The sequence below is a fragment of the Sinocyclocheilus grahami genome, unplaced genomic scaffold (assembly GCF_001515645.1).
Source record: "Sinocyclocheilus grahami isolate Dianchi unplaced genomic scaffold, SAMN03320097.WGS_v1.1 scaffold1213.1, whole genome shotgun sequence".
Taxonomy (NCBI): domain Eukaryota; kingdom Metazoa; phylum Chordata; class Actinopteri; order Cypriniformes; family Cyprinidae; genus Sinocyclocheilus; species Sinocyclocheilus grahami.
Window position 1 is genome coordinate 224754 of NW_015506392.1, and position 23893 is coordinate 248646.

Below are 23893 nucleotides of genomic sequence, written 5' to 3' on the forward strand. Positions count from 1 at the left end.
GTGTGTGTGTGTGTGTGTGTGTGTGTGTGTGTGTGTGTGTGTGTGTGTGTGTGTGTGTGTGTGTTAATTTAATACTTTCTATAATGTTACAAATATACATAATAAATTAAGTAATATTTAAAAATCAAAAATACTATAAAATACTGGACTATATTTTAAAACTAAATATAAATATAAATGAAATATTGCAATAAACAATCTAATGTTTTAAAAAAAAATTGTATGATATAAAATGTTTTCATGGACCATAAAATGAATCAAAGCCAGTTTATGCACAATAAAGTTTTCTGACACAAGCTTATTATTAATGCACAAGGTTGTAGCTCATCAAACAATTTTCACATTTTATTAATAGATCTAAAAAAAAAAGATGGGCTGTTAGAAAAATAAAAAAGGTAACACTTTACAATAAGGTTCCATTTGTTAACATTAGTTAAATAGAAAATATTTACAAAGTATAATCTTAGGCAATGTTGATTCCAACATTTACTAATACATTATTAAAATCAAAAGTTATATCTGTTAATGTTATTTAATGGACCTGAGCTAACATGGACTAGCTGTATTTTTATTAACTAACGTTAACAAAGATGAATAAATACTGTAACAGTGTATTGCTCATTGTTAAGTAATGTTAGTTAATGCATTAAATATAGTTAAAAAATGGAACCTTATTGTAAAGTGTCACCATAAAAAATACACATATCAGGGAATAAATAAGCACGAATCATGTATTTTGAAGGGAGATTTTTTTTTTCCTTTCAGTTCATCGTCCTGTTTCAGTTCAGTTTAAATTCACACACATATACTGAACAGATTCCCACTCTTAAACTCCGAGTGTTTCTGGACGCTGACAGCGCTCTGTTGACGTGAACTCATGACCGATGATTTATTCCCAAAACCATTGAAAACAATCAAACAAACAACTCTAGAACCTTCTGCACCGCAGCAAACATTCTGGAGCAGTGCTTGTGCAAAACTACAGCACTCTCCTGCATAACCTTCGCATTTCAGTCCAACTACAGCACACACGAACGTGTCGAGAAAAGAAGAGGTGAAAACAGCCAAAAGAACACTTTATTTAACATGTTTTTCATTATCAAGTCCATGCACATGCCACGTTATGAAACCAGCAAGTTCCTTCCGTTAAAATCACACACGGTCCGGCAAACACAGCATCATCTGAACAAACGCTGCACCTTTGAACTCCATCCGTCTGATCGGATCCAAAAACGTTGGCAGGAGATTTAAAAACAGATGAAGCGTTCCTATTGGCTCGGGGCTTCAAAGGTGGCCTCTGATTGGCTGCGTTTGTCATACGCAAACATCCCGTTTTGCACTCATATTTTTTTTTAGAAAAGACATGTGAATCAAATTAATACCTTAATATCAAACATTATGTACAACACATTTTGATCATAACATTTAACGTGGTATCCCTAATAACAAATAACAGTGATGCTGAATAATTAATTATAATAATTCATGTTTTATGGCGTGTCTATTTTTCCTCGTCCTCCTGAAAGATACAAAAAAAAAGTAGTATTCTAACACTATAATGTTATATTTTTGACTGCTTCAGGATACACAGTATCCATTCGATAAGCTGATTCTGTTTCCCAGTTCAAAGTGTGTACAAAGCGTGGTATTAATGGTAATAATGAGAGTACAAATGATACAAATACTACTGAAGCTGATTTCTTTTTCTTTTTTTAAGTTTCTCTCATGGTTTCTAGTGTAAACCATGAAACGGAGCACATATGGTGTGTTTCCTCGAGTCCTGATGTGGCCGAGCCGAGCTGCTGAAATCGCTTGGTTAACAAAAACAAACAGAACTAGCAGAAGCAAACAGGCTTACGAGAGTCAAAAGGCAGAAACCATTATCCAGTTAGCGACTGTTTGAAAGTCCACAGTATTGTTTATTGTCAGGAATACCGTCAGAGCCGACGCTCATCGTCTGCTTTAACAGCGCAGATATCTTCCGGCTCTTAAACTCAAACAGTGATGGAGAGAGTAACCAGGCAGACTACAGTTTGGGTGAATCTCACGAAAACAGGTCCAGATCACATTTCACTGCACAAAATTAGATTTTTCATAAAGAAAATGAAGCCTTTTTGAAGCCAGAAGAGTTTGGTTCTGTCATTTGCATCATTCTCAATGCATTTATTAACAGTTACTTCTTGTATTCCTTTGATAAGTCGATTTGAATGATGAAGAATATAAATGTAGCAATACCTCTACAGCATTTATGAATCGTAGATAATGCTAATTTCAACATAACATGAACATAACAACTAACATGAACAACTGTATTTAACATTAACAAAGGTATATCAATTCTGTAAGAAATGCATTGCTTATTTTTAAGCTCTTCTTAGCTAACGTTAATGAATGAGACCTTATTGTAAAGTGTTACAGATTTGCTGATTACTGATTTAACGATTACTGGAGTGATATCTCTTGATATCTTAATCATCAAGTATTTAAAAGACAATACAGATACTAAAGGTGAAGTGTGTGATTTTTGTGACACCAAACTAAATTTTAATTTTAAATCTAACAATTTAAAAATGTAATTGTGTGTGTGTGTGTGTGTGTCGTTCAAAAGTTTGGGATCAGTAAGATTTGTAATGTTTTTTAAAGAAGCTTCTTCTGCTCATCAAGGCTACATTTATGTGATTAAAAATACAGAAAAAAATGTAATATTGTGAAATATTATTGCAATTTAAAATATTGATTTTCTATTCTAATATACTTCAAAATGTAATGTATTTCTGTGATGCGCAGCTGTATTTTCAGCATCATTACTCCAGTCTTCAGTGCCACATGATCTTCAGAAATCAGTATAATATGCTGATTATTATCAGTGTTGGAAACACTTAATATGTGTTGGAACCTGTGATACTTTTTTCAGGATTCTTTGATGAATAAAAAGTTAAAAAGAACAGCATTTATTCAAAATAGAAATCTTTTGTAACGCTATATACTACCATTCAAAAGTTTGGGGTCAGTAATTTTTTATTTTTATTTATTTGTTTATTTTTGGAAAGAAATTAATGCTTTTATTCAACAAGGATACGTGTTAAATTGAAAAACGAATTTGATAATAAAGACAGAAAATTCTATTTTAAATAAATGCTGTTCTTTTTAACTTTATTCATCAAATAATCTTGAAAAAAGTATCACAGGTTCCAAAAAAATATTAAGCAACAAAACTGTTTCCAACATTGCTAATAAATCAGCATATTATACTGATTTCTGAAGATCATGTGACACTGAAGACTGGAGGAATGATGCTGAAAATACAGCTTTAAATCATAGGAATAAATTATATTTTGAAGTATATTAAAATAGAAAACCATTATTTTAAATTGCAATAATATTTCACAATATTACAGTTTTTTCTGTATGTATATATATATATACTTGATTTTGTTTGTGCAAAATATAAGTACTTATTTTTATTTTTTGATTCTGTCATGAAACATGAGTCAGGTTTGGTGAGATTCACCCATCGGTTCCTCCATCATGTGTAAGGCTTTTGGGAGGAGAATGCCCATGTTCTAATGTTTTGCGTATGTCGCATCAGCATATTAAACGAGTCAGAACTGCACCAATTAACAGCTACACAAACAAACAGATGCATTAATGAAATAAACAAATGAAACTAGACTTTATTTCCCCGATGGAAACGCTGAATTCGAAGCACTTCCAGGAGATATTAGTATAGTGTACAGTATAAGGCCTATTCAAACAAATGCTTATTTTTTCCACCCATGTAAAAGGGGAAAACATCATGCGGAGCCCCTTTCCATATTTGGTTCCTAATGGAGTCGGACACACAGTTATGACAAGAAAAGAATTTCCATGAGCCGTTAATGTTGATATCTCATATCAATTGATAAAAGGTCATAGGAAAAATATAGATATTTATGTTGCAGTTAAGTTTATCTTACAAAATACAAAATCATTGTTTTTAGTGGTGTGGTCTACTAAGACAAGTCCCTCAAATTGCAGTAGAGAATCAAATGCAAATTCGGACTAACCAACGTCTTCCTTCGATTGGGAAAGATCCTGCGGCGAGACGCATAACAGACGTTTCTTCCGATGGATTCTGCAATTTGTTAGGGGAAGGCAGACGAAGGACGAAAGGCGAGAGTCTTTGTGTGTGTGTGTGTATATATATATATATATCGCTAAAAGCAGAGCTGGTGAACTCGGGTTGATGTTTATGTCTGTTTTATGTGACACCCACCTAGAAACCTTCAGTTCTCACAGGGCCTCCGGCGTTTCTTAAAACGTGCTCTAATTACCCACAAAAGAGCGACTCACTCCTAATGGACCCAAATCAAATCTGAGACTCCGCCCCCTTCCTGCTGGCAGCCAATCCGCAGCGACCGGCCGCCACAGTTGATTGGTTGGTTGGTTAAACAGGCGATCTGAATTTCTTCTTCGCGCGGCTAATTGACTTTTCTTAATCAAAGACAGCGAAGGACCACTTAAATATTGGAAAACAAAACAAAAGCGCAGCAGAAGTGTTCCCGGTGAATCTCAAGCCCTCCCCGGTGCCGGGACGCGCCGGGTCTCCCGAGGGCTGCGTGAGGGGCAGGTGAGGGGCTATAAGGTGAAGAACACAGAGATGCAGAGCAGCAGCAGGGCCAGCAGGGGGCGTGACGTTTGGTGCCGCAGGCCTGAGGTCGACACGTCGCTCCGGGACGGTTCAGCCTCGTGACTGGTGTCATCTGGAAACGAGGAGACACCGAAAAAATGTGATCAACTTCTGTGCAGTTGGTTGTAGAATTTATATATATATATATATATATTTACATTTAGTCATTTAGCAGACACTTTTATCCAAAGCGACTTACAAATGAGGACAATAGAAGCAATCAAAACTCACACACAAAAAGAAAAACAAGATAGAAATAGAAAATAACGACTTTATTCAACAATTCGTCTCTGGCGTAAACAGCGTATGCTGTTCTGTGTCAGCTGCGTCACACGGATACGCTGTTTCTATTCAGATCAAATCACAAATATATATTTCATTAATATGTAATGATTGTAATGGTTTGATTTTAAAGATGTAAAAGGATGTCTAATCAACTGAATTCATAAAACATTTATCAATAATAGTGCCAAACTTGTTACCATGAGCTAAAACCATAAAAACATTAAATACTTGAAATAAAATAAACTTTTTCTGAAATAAAATAAAATATATAAAAAGTAATCTTATTTTATTTCAGCTAGATGCATGGCAGCATTTATCATTTTTATTTAGTTTAACTTGATGTACTAAAATAACTAAATGCAATAAAAATGTGTAAAACACAACAAAATTACTATAATTTTAACTAAAATTAAAATGAAAACAAAATATAAAAATATAAACTAATTCAAAATAATAATAATGTAATAATTTATTAAAATGTCAACAATAACGGTGACAAATTTGATTTTTCAGACATTGTTTTCAAGTCACCTTTATTTATTTATAATGCACTTTACAATACGCATTGTTTGTCAAAGCAGCTTTAAAGTGTAATCGAGCCCTGTGGTTCTCCTCGCAGTGAAGAACTTCCACTCTGACGACATGTTTACATGCGGATGTGAGCGTAGCTGCGACGTCAAAACGGACCGGCTGACTCCAATCCCTGGTCGGTCGATACATTCTACTGTACAACAGTAATATTGTGCACGTCAGGGTTATAATAGTTCACTATAACTATAAAAAATCATTAGTTAGCTGCAGTTAAAGCTGGAAATTCACTGTACTTCAGAATCACAGATTCTTCATGTTAAGTAAGTTCAAAATAATAATTTTGACCGGAAAATGTCATCTGAACAAGTAACATGTCTGCCACTTTTGTTCTGACCAACTGAGAAAAAAAGCATTACAGTAAATCGCGCTACTAATGGTGATTAAATCTAACGATTGCTTAGCTCATATCACATCAAACCGTGCAAATTATTATTGTTATACTTTGTTCTCAAATTCTTAATGTTAACAACATCAGCATTGCGTGTAGTAAGTGTCTATTAGTGTTACCTGTAGATTTCAATTTCTGTACAGTCTAATCTCTAATTGTCATACCATTCGAATTTCATATACTTAAATTGTTCTTTGAACCCAAAAGCAAATTAATGTTCTTTAGAACTGGCTCTCTTTGAAATACAAATCTTGTGTAATCCCACATAACTGTAATCAGATGCTCAGTTAAAACTGGAATATTTTTTTCTATAGCCACTCCAAGGTCCGAAGTCTTTTGCTTTTGACTACGGGTGAATCTCCAGTTGTCACTGATGATTGTCGTTTACAATCCGCCGTCAAAATGAGAAGTTGAAAATGACCCGTCACCGGCAGCATCCTCGCATGCGTAATCGCCTACTGGCCAGGACTCCTTTATGTTTACAGACGTGACGTAATGACGCAAAGACGAATGGCGGCATGCTCATATTTCCCGCGAAAACCTACCAGTACCACTCAAATTAGAATTCAAGCTTAATGCTGTGAATCGGGCTATAGTAAGGAGATAGTTCTGAACACTGGCTAATTATGTACTTGCTCAAAAATTGATTTGATGGACTACAGCTTTAAAATAAACTTACACTGAAAAAATAAAAAAAATTATATGTGCTCCTGTGGCTCAGTGGTAGAGCATTACGTTAGCATTGCAAAAGGTCGTGGGTTCGATTCCCAGGGAACACACATACTTGTAAAAAATGTATAGCCTGAATGCACTGTAAGTCACTTTGGATAAAAGTGTAATGTGCATAAATTAAATCAATTAATAATATATATATAATTTTTTTTTGGATTGATTTTGGATCATTTTTAAAAAAGGTATGGACTGCAGCTTTCAAATAAACTTAGAATGAGAAAAAAATATATATACAATTTTTTTTTTTTTTTGATTGATTTCAATAATTTTTAACCAAAAAAGTTACGGACTGCAGCTTTAAAATAAACACTGAAAAAAAAGAAAAAAAAATGTATATATACTGTGTCTATATATACTGTATATATTTATTTTTTCTCATTGTAAGTTTACAAATGACAAAAACACGACAAAATGACCAAAATTTCAACTAAAATGAAAACTAAAATAAAAACTAAATAAAAACTAATTTAAAATATTACTAAAACATAGTATCTGAATGATACTATGTATCTGAATGATACATAATGGCGCCGACGGTGATGGCGTGCTCTGCAGTTGTTTTTATGTTTTTGTCAGTTTGTCCTGTCTTTAGTTATATCCCTGCAATCAGTTTCACCAGAGACGAATTGCTGGACATTCGGAAGTACACACCACCCGATATTTCACCGGTTTTCGACTATTCGGATGTTTTGCTGGACATTGTTGTCGGGGGAGCTGCTGCATGAAAACAAATTCCTCGTATGTGTAAACATACCTGGCAATAAAACTCATTCTGATTCTGATTCTGATACTAAACAATAACACTAGTACACATCCATCTGCCGTCTAAGCTTTAAGCAGCAAATGAGCCAGACTCCTGTTGTCAGAATCCTCAGTAATAACGGAGGCAGGGCTGTTTGGAGTCTCAGTGCATTTCTGCTGGTCTACTGGTGCAGACACACAGACTGCGGTTATCATCAGTGAGCGTGATATGGCTTTGGAAAGCACAGTGTCTCTCTGAGGGGGAAACGGACAGGTGTGGCGCTAAAAGAGACAGATAAATATGGTTGGGAGGACAGAGCAGTTTGCTGGCTCATTCAGGCGGGCAGACAGACACCTCCAGCCTCTCAGTGGGGATCTGGACTAATAAATCAATGCCTCCATCATGACACGGCGCTGCCAGGAACTCAGGCCTGGGTGGGTGTGTGTTGGCAAGGTGAAAATGCATGAGAAAACTATATACTGTGTTCAACTACACTGACACTATCTGCAGTGTTAATTGATATAAGCATGCGCTTTTAACAGCTTTTCACCACGGATCGCCCACCAAACTAAAACTGGCTCTGCACCTGGTTTTCTGAGCCTGTGAAATGTTAACACTTTATTTGATAGCTCACTTCAGACATTCTACTAACTATAAGTAACTTTGCAAGAACCCTAATAATAAACCCAACCTGAAAGTCTACTATTACTCTAATGAGAGTTAGCTGACGTGTAGTAATGTTTTTGTAATGTGTTTTAAAGACGTCTCTTCTGCTCATCAAGGCTGCATTTATTTGATCAAATATACAGAAAAAACTGTAATCTTGCAAAATGTTATTACAATATAAAATAATGGTTTCTATTTTAATACTGTTTAAAATATAATTTATTTCTGTGATGCAAAGCTGAATTTCCATCATCATCACTCCAGTATAACGCGTCACATGATCTTCAGAAATCATAATAATATGCTGATTTATTATTAGAATTATCAACAGTTGTGCTGCCGAATATTTTTTTGGAAACGGCGATACTTTTTTTTAGGATTCTTTGATGAATAAAAAGTTAAAAAGAACAGCATTTATTCAAAATAGAAATCTTTTCTAACAATATAAATCTTTGCTATCACTTCTTATCAATTTAACACATCCTCGCTGAATAAAAGTATTAATTTCTTTAAAATAAAAGAATAGAAATGTACTGACCCCAAACTTTTGAACTGTAGTGTATATTTTTAGAAAAGGTTTTTATTTTAAATAAATGCTCTTCTTTTTAACTTTTTATTCATCAAATAATTCTGGAAAAAAGTATCACAGCTTCCAAAAAAATATTAAGCAGCAAAACTGTTTCCAGCACTGATAATAAATCAGCATATTATACTGATTTCTGAAGATCATGTGACACTGAAGACTGCTGAAAATACAGCTGCGCATCACAGAAATAAATTATATTTTAATGTATATTAAAATAGAAAAACGTTATTTTACATCATAATAATATTTCACAATATTATTTTTTCCCCTGTATTTTTGATTAAATAAGTGCAGCCTTGATGAGCAGAAGAAACTCCTTTAAAAACATTAAAAATCATTCTGATCCCAAACTCGAATGTCTAAAAAAAGAATGTCTAAAGCAGACTATGGAAATAAAGTGTAACCTGTGAAATAATCTCTACATCTACAGATCAGAAAGTCTACAGTAGGGCTGGGCGGTATCGAGTTTGTATGATATGTCAATATATTTTTTTAAACGATATGGTACGAGGCAATACTGTTTATATCGATATACAGTAATTTGATACACAGAGTCAGCTGCTGCGGGGAAAGTGCATAATCCAATTTGTTCTAAACATGAGGCATGCTTTATATTAAGGGCTTTAAAATAAGACAGTTAACACGTGTAGTTTAAAGCGGTTTGTCCCGTCAGAAAGGCTGCATGTGCTGCTAACAGCTACTGTTGCTGTGTAATGCGTTTGAGATGTTCAATGAGCTTACATTTCACAGCTATATTCTCCATCTGTAAATGTTAGAAAGTCATGGAAATATTCCCATTTTGTTGTTGAGTCTCCGCTAAACTTCACAGACTTCAGGGAACAAGCGCCGCAGCACATATGTGCCAAACAGACGGAGCGCAAAAATCCTGATTTAAAAGAAATACACATTTTGCTGAAATATTTGTAGCTGGCCAATGAATGTGCCATATGTAGAATTTATAACCTACAAGTAAGTGTATTTTTAGGATAGCAGTAACTGTACAGTGAATTTAGTCTGTGCTTTCATTTTTATTTTTTAGTTAAAAGCATTATTTTTGTTTTTAGATTTTAATGTTACAATGTAATAAAGTAATGCACATAATATATAGCATAGCCTACATAGTTACATTCACTATTTGTTTTCATAGCCTTTAATATGAACATTGTTTCACTGGACAACATTGGGCAGGATGCAAAATAAAAGTTTTTTAAACCAAAAAGAAAAACATAGAAAATACAGAGATATGTACCGGATATGGCAAATCAGCAAAATTAATTTAATTTAATTTATAATAGTGTAATTAGATTTTAATCATCAACGAGCATGTCTAATCAATTGAATTCATAAAACTTTAATAATTTATTAAAATTGTAACAATAATAATTAAATGTTGATTTTTTTTCAGAAATTCTGTGTTGTTGTTTTAAATTAATCTGATTTATTCTGTATGATTTAATTTCATTCTTATGATTTATTTCATACTTTATGATTTAATACAAATGTATCATCAAAAACAGTAGCTTAAAAAAAATAATTAATTATTTAATCTTTTAAAATTTAACAAAATAAAATTTGAACAAATCCTATTATTTTTTTTGAAAACAGTGTTTTCCATTTGCATTTAAAATTTAATTTAATTTAATTTAAATAATTAAAAATCTTGTCTAATTAATTAAATTCATATAACTTTAATAATTTATTAAAATGGTAAAAAAAATTCTGTTGTCTGTTCTTAATTGTTCTGTTTTAAGATTTAATGCAAATTTATTATCAAAAACAATGGTATTATAATTAATGTATATTACTTTAAAAATGTAATATTTTGAAATGCATTCAAATGAAATTTCAACAACTTGTTTTTTCCCGTTTTCTTTTTTTTTTTTTTTGCAAACAAAGTGCTGCAAAAGGTTTTTAGTCGATATTAAAATGCGGATTTTTTTTTTTGATATATTCCTTAAAAAATAATGCTTTAATAAACAATCATTAATTAGTGTTATTATCATTAGTATTTAGAGACGTACATTCTATTGTACAATATGTTCCTATCATAATTTCTTCAAGTTTAAACAAACTTTAAACCAGAGTAATTTTGGTGGGTTGTAGTGAAAACTTTTGCGTTTCTGTGTGTATTTGACGAGTTTTGGTGACGGAGTGACTCTCAGACTTCTTGTTTAAACATCAGTCTTTTTGCGCTTTAATATGCAAGTCCGTATTTCTTTTTATCCAAATTTTGCCACATTTCTATGACATTCTGCATTTTTATGATTGGACTCGTAGGCACTATGCTTGTGGACAGATTCGCCATTAATCACCACATAAAACCAAAGCAGTCTGTGGTTGGTCACAGTCAGACGCTCATTTCGTGTCACAGTGGGCTTTACACCAATTTACAGTCCGACTTCTCCCTTGGACTACTTCAGGACATCTTGAATTTGAATGCAGCTCCAATGTTTGATCATGACACCATGAAAGTCAAAGCTAGCGTGACAGAAATGGCAATAAATATTACGAGCCGAGAGTCGTGCATATGTTAGCAAGTGCCATGTGTTCGGATGTAATGGGTTTTATCAGGAAGGAGCCAAAACAAGCTTGGCATCGTCCCACGTGACACTGCTAATTTGGCACAAAATCATTGTGCATATCCAAGTTTTGGAACTTAATTCTTCCCGCAGTCGATGTGCATGCATATATTGCTACAGTGTGTAAATATAATCCATGCATTTCAGCTGGAAGCCACGATAGACACTGACTGACTGAAGCTTTTGGCTCGCTTAAAGGTCACATGGCTCATTTCTGGTCGCTTAATTGCTTGTGCACAGGGTGGAGATGTTGACAGACAGCCCTCAGCTATTACAAGAGAATGCATTATTAATACGATGTGTACCTCATGCATAAATAAAACAGTCTTTGTGGTTTGAAGTGTCAGAGAAGCCGCAGGCGCAAGTCAAATCAAGGTACATTAATACACATGCACAGAGTGATTAGAGCACGTAAAGCACACAGACTGAACAGAGCGAAGGTGATGTCAAGCCATACTGACCTCTTGGTTCTAATGCATTGTCTACTTTGTCATCGACAAAAACGCGGTCGTGAACGCCTATGGTTTTCTCGCAGCCATCTACAAAAACAGAAGAAATGAAAAAGATACCGTAAGCCAGTCATGTTAGTGGTAAATTCAGCAGCCCGACCCACCTGCCAATCAGAGGAAAGCACACAGAAGCAGTCACCTGCCCTCAATGTCCATTAAAGTGTGTTGCATTGAAAGGCATGGGAGTTTCTGTAACCCAATGCCTCCGACAGAATCGCACGCGTGTGGTTTGTAATAAGTGACACTTACTCGGTGGTCTCACGTACACTTTCAGCTTGAGACACGACCTTCTCCCGGTTTCTGTGATCATGGATGCTGTAAAACACAAATAAGAGATAAGAAAAGGTGAGTACACACACAAACACCTGAGAAAGATATCGTCTTAGTCTCACACTTCACACACACTATCCTATAAAGTCGCGGCTCGCGGGTGTATTTTTGTGGTCCGAAATAGGAAATTGCTCCTTTCCTGTGGAATCTAAAGGGTGTGCACACACACGCGGCACCCGCAGGGTGAAGAGAGGAGCGCCACACTGTCATTTGTGGTTTTCTGTCACTAGCAGTCTGCTGGTTTATCAGCCGATTCGGGCCCCAAGAGTTTCGAGCACATATATACCAGACTGAATTCAAAAGAGGAAAGTCAAAGCGTCAAAGCTGGAGCAACTTCATCTCAAGTTTATTTTTAGGCAAAGTGTTTCTTGAATGCTACATTTAAGGTCCAGTAGGACAGTAGGAAAGCACAAAGATCTAGACAGAAGCAGAATTAAATGGAGATCTGACTGAAGTATTCTACAAAGTCCCTCAGGGGAACGCAGAAGATTTGCAAGTGAACAAAATGTTTTGCAAGTGAATACAAAGTTCCTCGAAGAATGCAGACATTTTGCAAGTGAAGAGTTTCTCAGGGAATGCAAAAAAATTGCGAGTGAAGTTTTTCTGTGGGATGCAAAAGTTTTGCAAGCAAAAACAGTTCTTTGGGAATGCAAACATTTTGCAAGGAAACAAAAAAAATTTGCAAGCGAAAACAGTTTCTCTGAGAACGCAAAAATTTTGCAAGCAAAAACAATGTTTTTCAAAGGATACAATCATTTTGCAAGCAAAAACTAATTTTCCCTGAGAACGCAAAAAAAATTGCAAGTGAACACAAATGTTTTGCAAGCAAACAGTTTCTCTGAGAAACATTTTGCAAGTGAACAGTCTCTCAGGGAATGCAAAACATTTGCGAGTGAACAGTTTTTCTGTGGAATGCAAAAGTTTTGCAAGTAAAAACAGTTTCTTGGGAATGCAAACATTTTGCAAGCAAAACCAAATTTTCTCTGAGAAGTGAACACAAATGTTTTGTGAGCTAACAGCATCTCTGTGGAGCACTAAAGTCTTGCAAATGATTTCTGAGCAAATGCAAAGTTTCTTGGTGGAACGCAAAAGTTTTGCAAGCAAATGTAAAGTTTCTCAGTGGAATGCAAAAGTATTTTTCTTTTGGAAAAAAAAGAGAGAGATTTCAACAGCACCTCAAGAGAAATTAGCCAACATTCCAAAGATCTCAAACACCTCAAATTCTCCCAAGACCAGGGGCCGGTTGCATAAACTGTTTAGACTAGTCTTAAAAAGTTAGTCATCTATGTTTATGCAACTGGCCCCAGATGACCTGAGATATGCATCTGTCAACATTTGACTAATTAATGTCTTCTTCATAGCAGTTTTAAGACAAATGGCAACAAATCAGAATCTAAAGGGTGTGCACACACACGCGGCACCCGCAGGGTGAAGAGAGGAGCGCCACACTGTCATTTGTGGTTTTCTGTCACTAGCAGTCTGCTGGTTTATCAGCCGATTCGGGCCCCAAGAGTTTCGAGCACATATATACCAGACTGAATTCAAAAGAGGAAAGTCAAAGCTGAAATTATAGAGCAACTTCATCTCAAGTTTATTTTTAGGCAAAGTGTTTCTTGAATGCTACATTTAAGGTCCAGTAGGAAAGAAAAATCGCACAAAGATCTAGACAGAAGCAGAATTAAATGGAGATCTGACTGAAGTATTCTACAAAGTCCCTCAGGGGAACGCAGAAGATTTGCAAGTGAACAAAATGTTTTGCAAGTGAATACAAAGTTCCTCGAAGAATGCAGACATTTTGCAAGTGAAGAGTTTCTCAGGGAATGCAAAAAAATTGCGAGTGAAGTTTTTCTGTGGGATGCAAAAGTTTTGCAAGCAAAAACAGTTCTTTGGGAATGCAAACATTTTGCAAGGAAACAAAAAAAATTTGCAAGCGAAAACAGTTTCTCTGAGAACGCAAAAATTTTGCAAGCAAAAACAATGTTTTTCAAAGGATACAATAATTTTGCAAGCAAAAACTAATTTTCCCTGAGAACGCAAAAAAAATTGCAAGTGAACACAAATGTTTTGCAAGCAAACAGTTTCTCTGAGAAACATTTTGCAAGTGAACAGTCTCTCAGGGAATGCAAAACATTTGCGAGTGAACAGTTTTTCTGTGGAACGCAAAAGTTTTGCAAGTAAAAACAGTTTCTTGGGAATGCAAACATTTTGCAAGCAAAACCAAATTTTCTCTGAGAAGTGAACACAAATGTTTTGTGAGCGAACAGCTTCTCTGTGGAGCACTAAAGTCTTGCAAATGATTTCTGAGCAAATGCAAAGTTTCTTGGTGGAACGCAAAAGTTTTGCAAGCAAATGTAAAGTTTCTCAGTGGAATGCAAAAGTATTTTTCTTTTGGAAAAAAAAGAGAGAGATTTCAACAGCACCTCAAGAGAAATTAGCCAACATTCCAAAGATCTCAAACACCTCAAATTCTCCCAAGACCAGGGGCCGGTTGCATAAACTGTTTAGACTAGTCTTAAAAAGTTAGTCATCTATGTTTATGCAACTGGCCCCAGATGACCTGAGATATGCATCTGTCAACATTTGACTAATTAATGTCTTCTTCATAGCAGTTTTAAGACAAATGGCAACAAATCAGCTCTTTCAATGAGACATAAACGTGAAGTTTCTTAAGCCGTGAAAGAGAAAACTCTGAGGAATTCTGTGTTCATCTGAGGTTATTCTGTGAGCTTTATTAAGACGGACAGCGCAGTGCAAGTTCAACGGTTGGACTAATTAAGGCTAATTACTCTCAACATGGGATTTTATTCAGTGATCTTTGGTGGAAATGTGCTGTGGTGTGTGTGGGATGTGTAGAGTTCCTACATTACAGTCCACACTGTCTTTTAACACTTCGAAGTCGACAATCACAAGCAGTTTACCTCCATAATGTGATGCATTTCTGAATGAAACAGATGGACAATAAATGTAGGCCAGGACTTGGTTTTATCCATGAGGAATTGATTTCAGAAACAGCCGCAATAACACCATCATGAACGTAAATAGGGTCAGTTTTGCTTTCCATGTTTTAAAATTGCATCAGAACTGATGTCTCACTTAAAATGTGATCTTTGTTTTTCATGCCTTTAAATGCAAAATATTACACCGATATCTTAGAATCATTCATTCAGCACATCAATCTGCTATGAAACATCCTGAATATCTTCAAATCAGCACATACTGACAGAGTTTTGTAGTGACATCTGTATGTGTAATGCACATTTCTGAAGTGAACCGCTCTATCCTGATCAGTACTCTCTGCCGGTTGAGTTTATTAATGGAATAAAACAAACACCCGAAGCACGTCATGAATCCAAATGATAGAGTTTCACAAAGGAAGAGCCAAATAAAGCCGACAAACAGAAATAAAAGACGCTAAAACTCACTAAACTGGATTACATTACAAGCAACATGACTTACAAAAAGTACCTTTTGGACTTTTTAGACAATGTTTTTTTAACCATGGCATTCTTTGAAGAACTTTGAAATTGTACTTATATTTTTACATACTTTTATGTTACAAAAAAATTCAATTTCAAATAAATGCTGTTCTTTTGAACTTTCTATTCATCTGTGAATCCTGAAAAACAAAATGTATCACCGTTTCCACAAAAAATATTGTTCAGTCTTCAACATTGATAATAATCAGACATGTTTCTCGAGCAGTAAATCAGCATATTATACTGATTTCTGAAGATCATGTGACACTGAAGACTGGAGGAATGATGCTGAAAATACAGCTGCGCATCACAGAAATACATTACAGTTTAACACAGATTCACATAGAAAACAGCAATTTTTAATTGTAATAATATTTCACAGTTTCTACTGTTTTACTGTATTTTTAAACAAATAAATGGAGCCTTGATAAGCATATGAGAGTTCTTTCAAAATTTAAAAATGTTACTGCCCCCAAACCTTTGAGCACTAACTACCAGAACAATGAACAAGTTGTAGACTGAAATAAGTTTTCCAAGTGTGCTGTAATGAAACGAACAGAGAGGCACATCTCCAGGAACTCTGCCTCCTTCACTCCGTCTGCATGCGGCTTAATAATCAAACACATTTTCCGATTGGAAATCTGGCAAGCGTGTGCTCCTGTCAAGAGTCGGCCCACCCTTTGGGCAAGTATGCTAATCAGCATTTATTTCATTTGACAAAGACAACATTCGAATGCAGAGATATTAAATATGCAGCGCTCTCTTTTGAGCGTCGTAGCCAGCGGCAGAGCTTTCTCAATTTGTCCTCATCCATAAAGAGCCTCGACTAATAGCATCAGCAGAGATGAAGAGCATTTCTCACAACCCTCATCTGCCTCTCTGCTTTAGTGCTGCTGTCTCTCTCTTGTACATGCAAATGAAACAGAAAGTGTGTGTGTGATGAAAATATAAATGCATGTATTCTGACACTATAACATATGTTGCTAAAAAGACCATTACAAAGACAGACTTAAAGGACGGACACAACATCTAGAGAGCAGAATATCACTGAGACATGAGGATGCGTGACCCTTTTGATGTGAGACAGCAGGAAACCACCTAACAACCATATAGAACACCCTAGCAACCGATTAACTGCTTTAAAACGATATGTATCATGAAAAGAGCTATACAAATAAATGTGAATTTAATTAAATTGAATTATCAACACCCTAGCAACCGCATAACAATACCCTGGTAACCACCCAAAACACTCTAGCATCTGCAGAGCAATACCCTAGCAACTGCAGCACCCTGGCAACACCTTGGAAACTACACAGAGCACCCTTGCAACCACAAAGTACACCCTACCAATCCCAAAGCAACACCCTAGCAACTGCACAGCAACACCCTGGCAACCAAACAAAACACCCTAGCAATCACATAGCAGCACCCTGGCAATCACACCCTAACAACTGCAATGTAACACCCTAGCAACTCCATAGCAACACTTTGCCACACAAAGCATGCTAGCAATCATGTAGAAAAAACTTATAAAAACACCCTAGCAACTGCATAGCAACACCTTGACAACAACCCATAACACCCTAGCAACCACACAAAAACCTTAGCAACTGCGTAGCAACACCTTGGTAACCACCTAGAATCCCCTAGATTATCATTGCAGTGAGTTTTTCACAACTTAAATTCATCAATGTAAAAATCTAGTTATTGAGACACTGAGTAGTTTATAATGTCCAGGACAAGTGGATTTTGTGAAGGGGCAAGTGAAATAGAATTTTACTTGCCCGACCAGATAAGTAACCTGATTAAAACATCAATAACAAACAATAACTAGGGCAGTACCGAAACTTTGGTGAGAATGATTCTGAAAAAAATTCTACTTAATATTTAATATAGGTTAGTAACATCAGATGACCAAGAGTGATGTTTTCCTGACTATCAGCACGATTGCAAATGTGACATGAGTCAATGATTCAGTGAGCCATTCATAAAGGCAGTAAAACATTAATCTTATAACATTATTTATGCTAGGGATGCACCGAAATGAAAATTCTTGGCCGAAGCCGAACAAAAGGAAACACTGGGCCGAAGGCCGAATACCGAACACGGTTTTTCGCATTTTTCACCCCAATGTAGGCCTATTTTGCCATTTTTTTCACCATTGCATAAATTAAATAGCCAAAATGTGCTTTTTACTGTTTTGTCCTGCTTTTCAAATAAAAAAATAAAAAAAAACAACAATTTAAAAAATATTTACTTAACACAACATTTTTTAACATTCTAGCAGACATTATACCAACAAAGCACAATTTAACTTAAAACTAATAAGTTAGTAAAATAATCATTTTTTTGCCATTTTTGAGACTTGAATCAGGGTTGTATTTTTACTGTACAAATAAAGGCAGCCTTGCTGAGCAGAAGAGAATTATTTTAAAACATTAGAATATATATTACAGATCCCAATTTGAACACTATACGTGAATGTTATAATAAATGTATTAATAGAGCTGTTGTAGGGTAATTATTATTATCAATATTATTGTCTTACTTTTTTATTTTTATTTTACAGAACAACAGTAAAATTACAATACTATCATTTATGAATGTCGATGGAGTTGTTGCTTTTTCTCGGCTTTTATTGTGGCAGAAACCTGCAGGAAGATCTCAGTGCTTCTTTTTGTTGACAACAGCATGCATATTTATAAATGATTCTCATTACGAATTTGGGAAGATGTTTGTCGCACGTATCACATTGTCACATGCCTTTAAAAAAAATTCACATAAATGTTACTGAGCTACTGACGAGTAACAGTTTCAGCGCAGATTTTCCTCGCGCTTTAGACTTTGAACCCTGGCGCCGAGAGCTCGTGCAGTGCTGTCAGAATACATGCAATTCGTAAGTGCATTAGAAAATATAACATTCTGCAGTTTATTTACTAATCGTTTGAGGCCATTTCGCGATTTCAATCATCATACAATAGCCTAATCACCAGCATCGGCCACCTCTTCTTCTCATCGGAGACATGTGATGCAGCACTAAACAGTCTCTCGTGCATGTAATGATTTCTGTGTTTTTCTCTAATAATTTTTAATACTTTCACACTGCCGACATGTTTGCTGCATTAGTGCGTGCCTCTATTTGATCGCGTTAGTCATTGTTCAGTACATATTATTCGGTCTTTTCGCTTATTCTTGCTTATCACTTATCGAAATTTCGCTTGCCGAACATTTGGTGCATCCCTAATTTATTCACTTGCAATTTTACTGTGTAAATGCATTTATGGAACCTCTTATCTTCATTAAAAAGCCTGAGTAAATACATCTAAATGGCACTTTTGATGAAGCTTCTGTGCTTCCTCTGCAATGGAAAGATGTAGTTTGTTGAAACTGATTTCATTTGAATGGTAACAACCATACAGTGTCTTATTATTCTAACTGAATGTATTGATAAAATGTAAGAATTTGACGTACATGATGACACATCCATTTAATAAGGTTAGGAAAATATTGTCCTTCATAAAGTTAAAAAGTGTCCTAGAAATCAATTAAAGGCAAATATCACAAATATGCCGATTAAAGTAAGACCTGATAGAGCACTGATGAGACTATTGCTTGAGAACCAATTACATTTATGGGAAGAAAAAAAAAACTTGTGAGTTAGGCATGTCAAGCCCTGATGTGTTTAAAGATGTTCTAATTTCTGCCAATTCAGTTCAACAGCTCTGTTATCTGGAGGGAACACACTGTGATTTAATGTGCCTTTAATTTCTACAAGACACCAGAGACTTTCATCATCTTGTGAGTTAGGCATGTCAAGCCCTGATGTGTTTAAAGATGTTCTAATTTCTGCCAATTCAGTTCAACAGCTCTGTTGTCTGGAGGGAACACTGTGATTTAATGTGCCTTTAATTTCTACAAGACACCAGAGACTTTCATCATTATGATAATTACACAAATTCACAATTTCAAGAGCCTCCAAAAACCTGTGCTGTAATATTATGAAATATTAGCAATATACATGTTGCAAAAAATATTTTGTATGGTACACTGAAGTGTCTCTTCCCGCTGTAAACATGTTATTTACAGATTATTTACAGATTACCCGAGTTCGCGTTTATCTACAGATTCCACTTCATGCAGATCATACAGAAAACACTAGCAACCTATGCAAAACCTGGGCAACCAAACAGAACACCCTAGCAACCACATAGCAACACTGTGGTGACCACTGGAAACAAGTTATTTACTGATTCACCTGAGTGCATGCTCATCTACAGATTCCACTTCATGCAGACCATACAGAACATCCTAGAAACCGCATAGCAACACCCTAGCAACCACATAACAACACCCCGTTGACCATCCAGAATCCCCTAGCATCTGCATAGCAACACCCTAGCAACTGCAACACACTGGCAACCATCCAGAATATACTAGCATCTGCATACAGCAACACCCTAGCAAATGGAATACCTTGGCAACTAGATAGAACACCCTAGCAACCAAAGTAAACATGATATTTACTGATTTCATGTTCATCTGCAGATCTGCAGGCAGGACATACAGATTCCATTTTATACAGACCATACAGAACACCATAGCAACCGCATAGCAACACCCTGTCTACCACTGTAAACATTTTATTTACTGATGCACCTGAGTTCAAGATCATCTACAGATATGCAGGCAGGACACACTGATTCAATTTCATGCAGACCAATGCCGAACACCCTAGCAACCGCACAGCAACACTCTGGCGGCCAAACAGAAGACCCTAGCAACCGCATACCAACACCCTGGCAACCAGGGTAAACATGTTATTTACTGATGCACCTGAGTTCACGTTCATTTACAGATCAGCAGGCACACGGATCCCACTTCAATCTGAAGTGAAAATGCATTAGGAGAATTCTCACAGATGCCATTAACAGACACAGTCTTCGGAAGTTCATAGCCTCTGGCGAGTGAGTGAGTGTGTGTGTGTGTGTGATGATCTGCTCACAGACGCTCTTTGGCAGTGTCTTTCAGTAAGTCTAAGATGCTGTCTGGCAGGCGGGCAGGTCCAGGCCGTGTGCCACCAAATGTTACAGTCACACACACAGGAAGAGGAAAACAGTGGGACGCCGGGAAGTGTTGTGACCCAAAGGACGCAGAAGGGAATCAGACTAAACAAAACAAAGAGAAGGAAAAGGTTCCATTCATCAAAGGCATGATAATGGCTGACGTGCTCGTTCACACCGCGGGAGAAGCGATGAAACGCCAGGAGTCTTCATGAACGTGATATATGTGTTGGCCCTGTTTACAGCTCATGCACAGAAATATAATATACTCAGTTTGTCATTAAACTGATCTACATCACCGCGCTCATGCAAATGGCTCATTGTTACCATGACAACCAGGGTCAGGCAAAATACAGAGTTTAAGAATGGGCTTCCTTTGTGTGAGTTTAAATTGAACTGGCCACAACATGCTGGATGCTGAATTGGAATGAAAGGAAGAGGAATTTACAGAATTGCACATTTGGATTAATTTCTTATTCATTTGAAATAATATTACAAACAAACATTACACATTACATATATATATATATATAGCGTTAGTTCTGGCAGGTCACGTTAGTCAAGCTCGCATCAGCTGACTCTCAGCTGATCCCCATCAACCTATGGGAATACGACACCTATCTAAGCATTCATATATAAGGTCCCGCAGTACTATCAGCAGTTTTCGCATTGCTCAATAAATTTGGGACTGGTACTTTTCTGCTTACCAAGGCTGAATTTATTTTATCAAAATTACAGCAAAAACAGTAATATTGTAAAATATTAGTCTATATAACAATATATATTTCATTATAATAAATTAAATTAAACTTACACTCACAACAGTTTGTAAGTCTACTTCAATTGAACATATTAAAATTTGCATCCTGTTTCGTATTCAAATTCAGGAATTTAAAAGTAATTCCCAGTGTAATTCTGAATGGCACCAACCCTGATAGCGACTACATCTCTTACAGCATCTATCAAACCTGCAGCAGTCGCTAGACAGTCGCCAGAAAGAGTTAACCCGTGATTTAATAAGCGTCTGTGAGGTCATAAACCCCCCGCGCCGTTCCTGAGACTCCAAACCACATCCAGATTTTCCAATTCCACTTGCGTCAGACAAAAAATGTGATTCATTCTCCTCTTATAAACTGACCCCCTCCTGTAATATTGGATTTGGAGACCTTGAGAGATTAAAATCCATCCTTAAATTCACAATATTAGAAAAAGATGCCATCTCAAGCATTTCGAGGTGGGGGGGTCAGCAGTGTGCCCTGACCTTTGACCTCAGAGAGACACGCTCACACGGCTCATACTGTATTCAGCTCAATAGGCTGCAGATGTGAACATCACTTAATAGCTTTCTGCATTTTCCATTTTCAACAGCAGTGCAGAAAGGAAAACAGTGTTTGTCTCAGATAAGAAATCCCTCCTGATGGACACCGTCTCCTGTCCGAGAGAGCTGACAGACAGAAACATGATGAATTACATCCTTGTTTGATTTAACCTCATGTCTTGATTAACCTGCTCAAGTGGATAACAGCATAACAACAGAAAACCTCACTGACTGCGCTGAAAGAACATGTCAGGCGTTTTCATCTCACAAACAGCAATTTGTCATTTTAATCCTCATTATACGACCACATTTGCAATAAGCTCTATACTACGGTGTCATGTGATCACACTACAAATCTCTGACTAATGAAAATTACAGGCACATTTGTAAAACAACACACTACTGGTGAACGCTGGCCCACACGAGCAGTGGTGTATTGTAACGAAGTAATAATACTTCGTTACAGTACTTAAAGGGTTAGTTCACCCACAAATGAAAATTAGGCTGCGTTTTCCTCACCCCCGATGCATCCTAGGTGTATATGACTTTCTTCATTCAGACGAATCCAGTCGGAGTTATATAAAAATATCGGAGTTATATCGTTGCACTCAGCGGGTGTTGCATTGCTTCTGTCCAAAAGACGTGAAATAAAAAGCAACTTTCCATAAAAAAAAGTGTCACACGGCTCCGGGGGGTGAACAAAGGCCTCCTGTAGCGAATCGATGCGTTTTTGTAAGAAGAATATCCATATTCAAAACGTAATGATCATACGTTTTAGCTAGATTCAAGCTAGATTCAAGTGATTATTACCTTAGCAACTGCATAACAACACCCTGGCGCCACACAGAACACCCTAGCAATCACATAGTAACACCCTGACAACCATACAGAACACCCTAGCAACCACATACAGTAGCAACACCCTGACAGCAATACAGAACACCCTAGCAACTGCATAGCAACACCTTGGAAACCACACAAAACACCCTAGCAATCACATGAGAACACACTAGCAACCATATAGAACACCCCAGGAAATCACATACAGTAGCAACACCTTGGCAACCATACAGAACACCCAAGCAACTGCATAGCAACACCTTGAAAACCACACAAAACACACTAGCAATCACATAGCAACCATATAGAACACCCGAGAAACCACATACAGTAGCAACACCTTGGCAACCATACATAACACCTAAGCAACTGCATAGCAACACCCTGGTAACCATACAGAACACCCTAGCAATCACCTAGCAACACCCTGGCAACCACACAGAAAATCCTAGCAACCACATACATTAACAATAGCCTGGCAACCACACAGAACACCCTAGTAATCACATAGTAACACCCTGGCGACCACACAGAACACCCTAGCAATCACCTAGCAACACCCTGGCAACCACACAGAAAACCCTAGCAACCACATACATTAACAATAGCCTGGCAACCACACAGAACACCCTAGTAATCACATAGTAACACCCTGGCGACCACACAGAACACCCTAGTAATCACATAGCAACACCTTATCTACTGCATAACAACAACCTGGCAACCACACGGAACACCCTAGCTACTGCATAGCAGCACCCTGGCGACCACACAAAACACCTTAGCAATCACATAGTAACACCCTGGCGACCACACAGAACACCCTAGCAATCACATAGCAACACCTTAGCAACTGCATAACAACAACCTGGCAACCACACGGAACACCCTAGCTACTGCATAGCAGCACCCTGGCGACCACACAAAACACCTTAGCAATCACATAGTAACACCCTGGCGACCACACAGAACACCCTAGCAATCACATAGCAACACCTTAGCAACTGCATAACAACATTCTAAAAAGCCACTCACAGCACCTCAGCAACTGTATAGCAACATTCGAAAAAGCCACTCACAACGTAACACCTTAGCAACCGCATAACAACATTCCAAAAA

The 23893-nt window shown here is 36.6% G+C and overlaps 1 protein-coding gene across 1 annotated transcript in view; it reads right to left on the reverse strand.

Moving 5' to 3' along the window:
• Positions 1–3488: 3488 nt before the first annotated feature.
• LOC107568096 (ephrin-A5b-like) overlaps positions 3489–23893 on the reverse strand; it is a gene marked incomplete at its 5' end in the record, with an annotated part of 27938 nt that continues 7533 nt past the window's right edge. The window contains 3 exons of the mRNA XM_016253935.1: positions 3489–4742; positions 11700–11777; positions 11997–12062. Of these exons, the coding sequence (XP_016109421.1) occupies positions 4618–4742; positions 11700–11777; positions 11997–12062 (269 nt within the window). The remainder of the gene's footprint in view (positions 4743–11699; positions 11778–11996; positions 12063–23893) is intronic.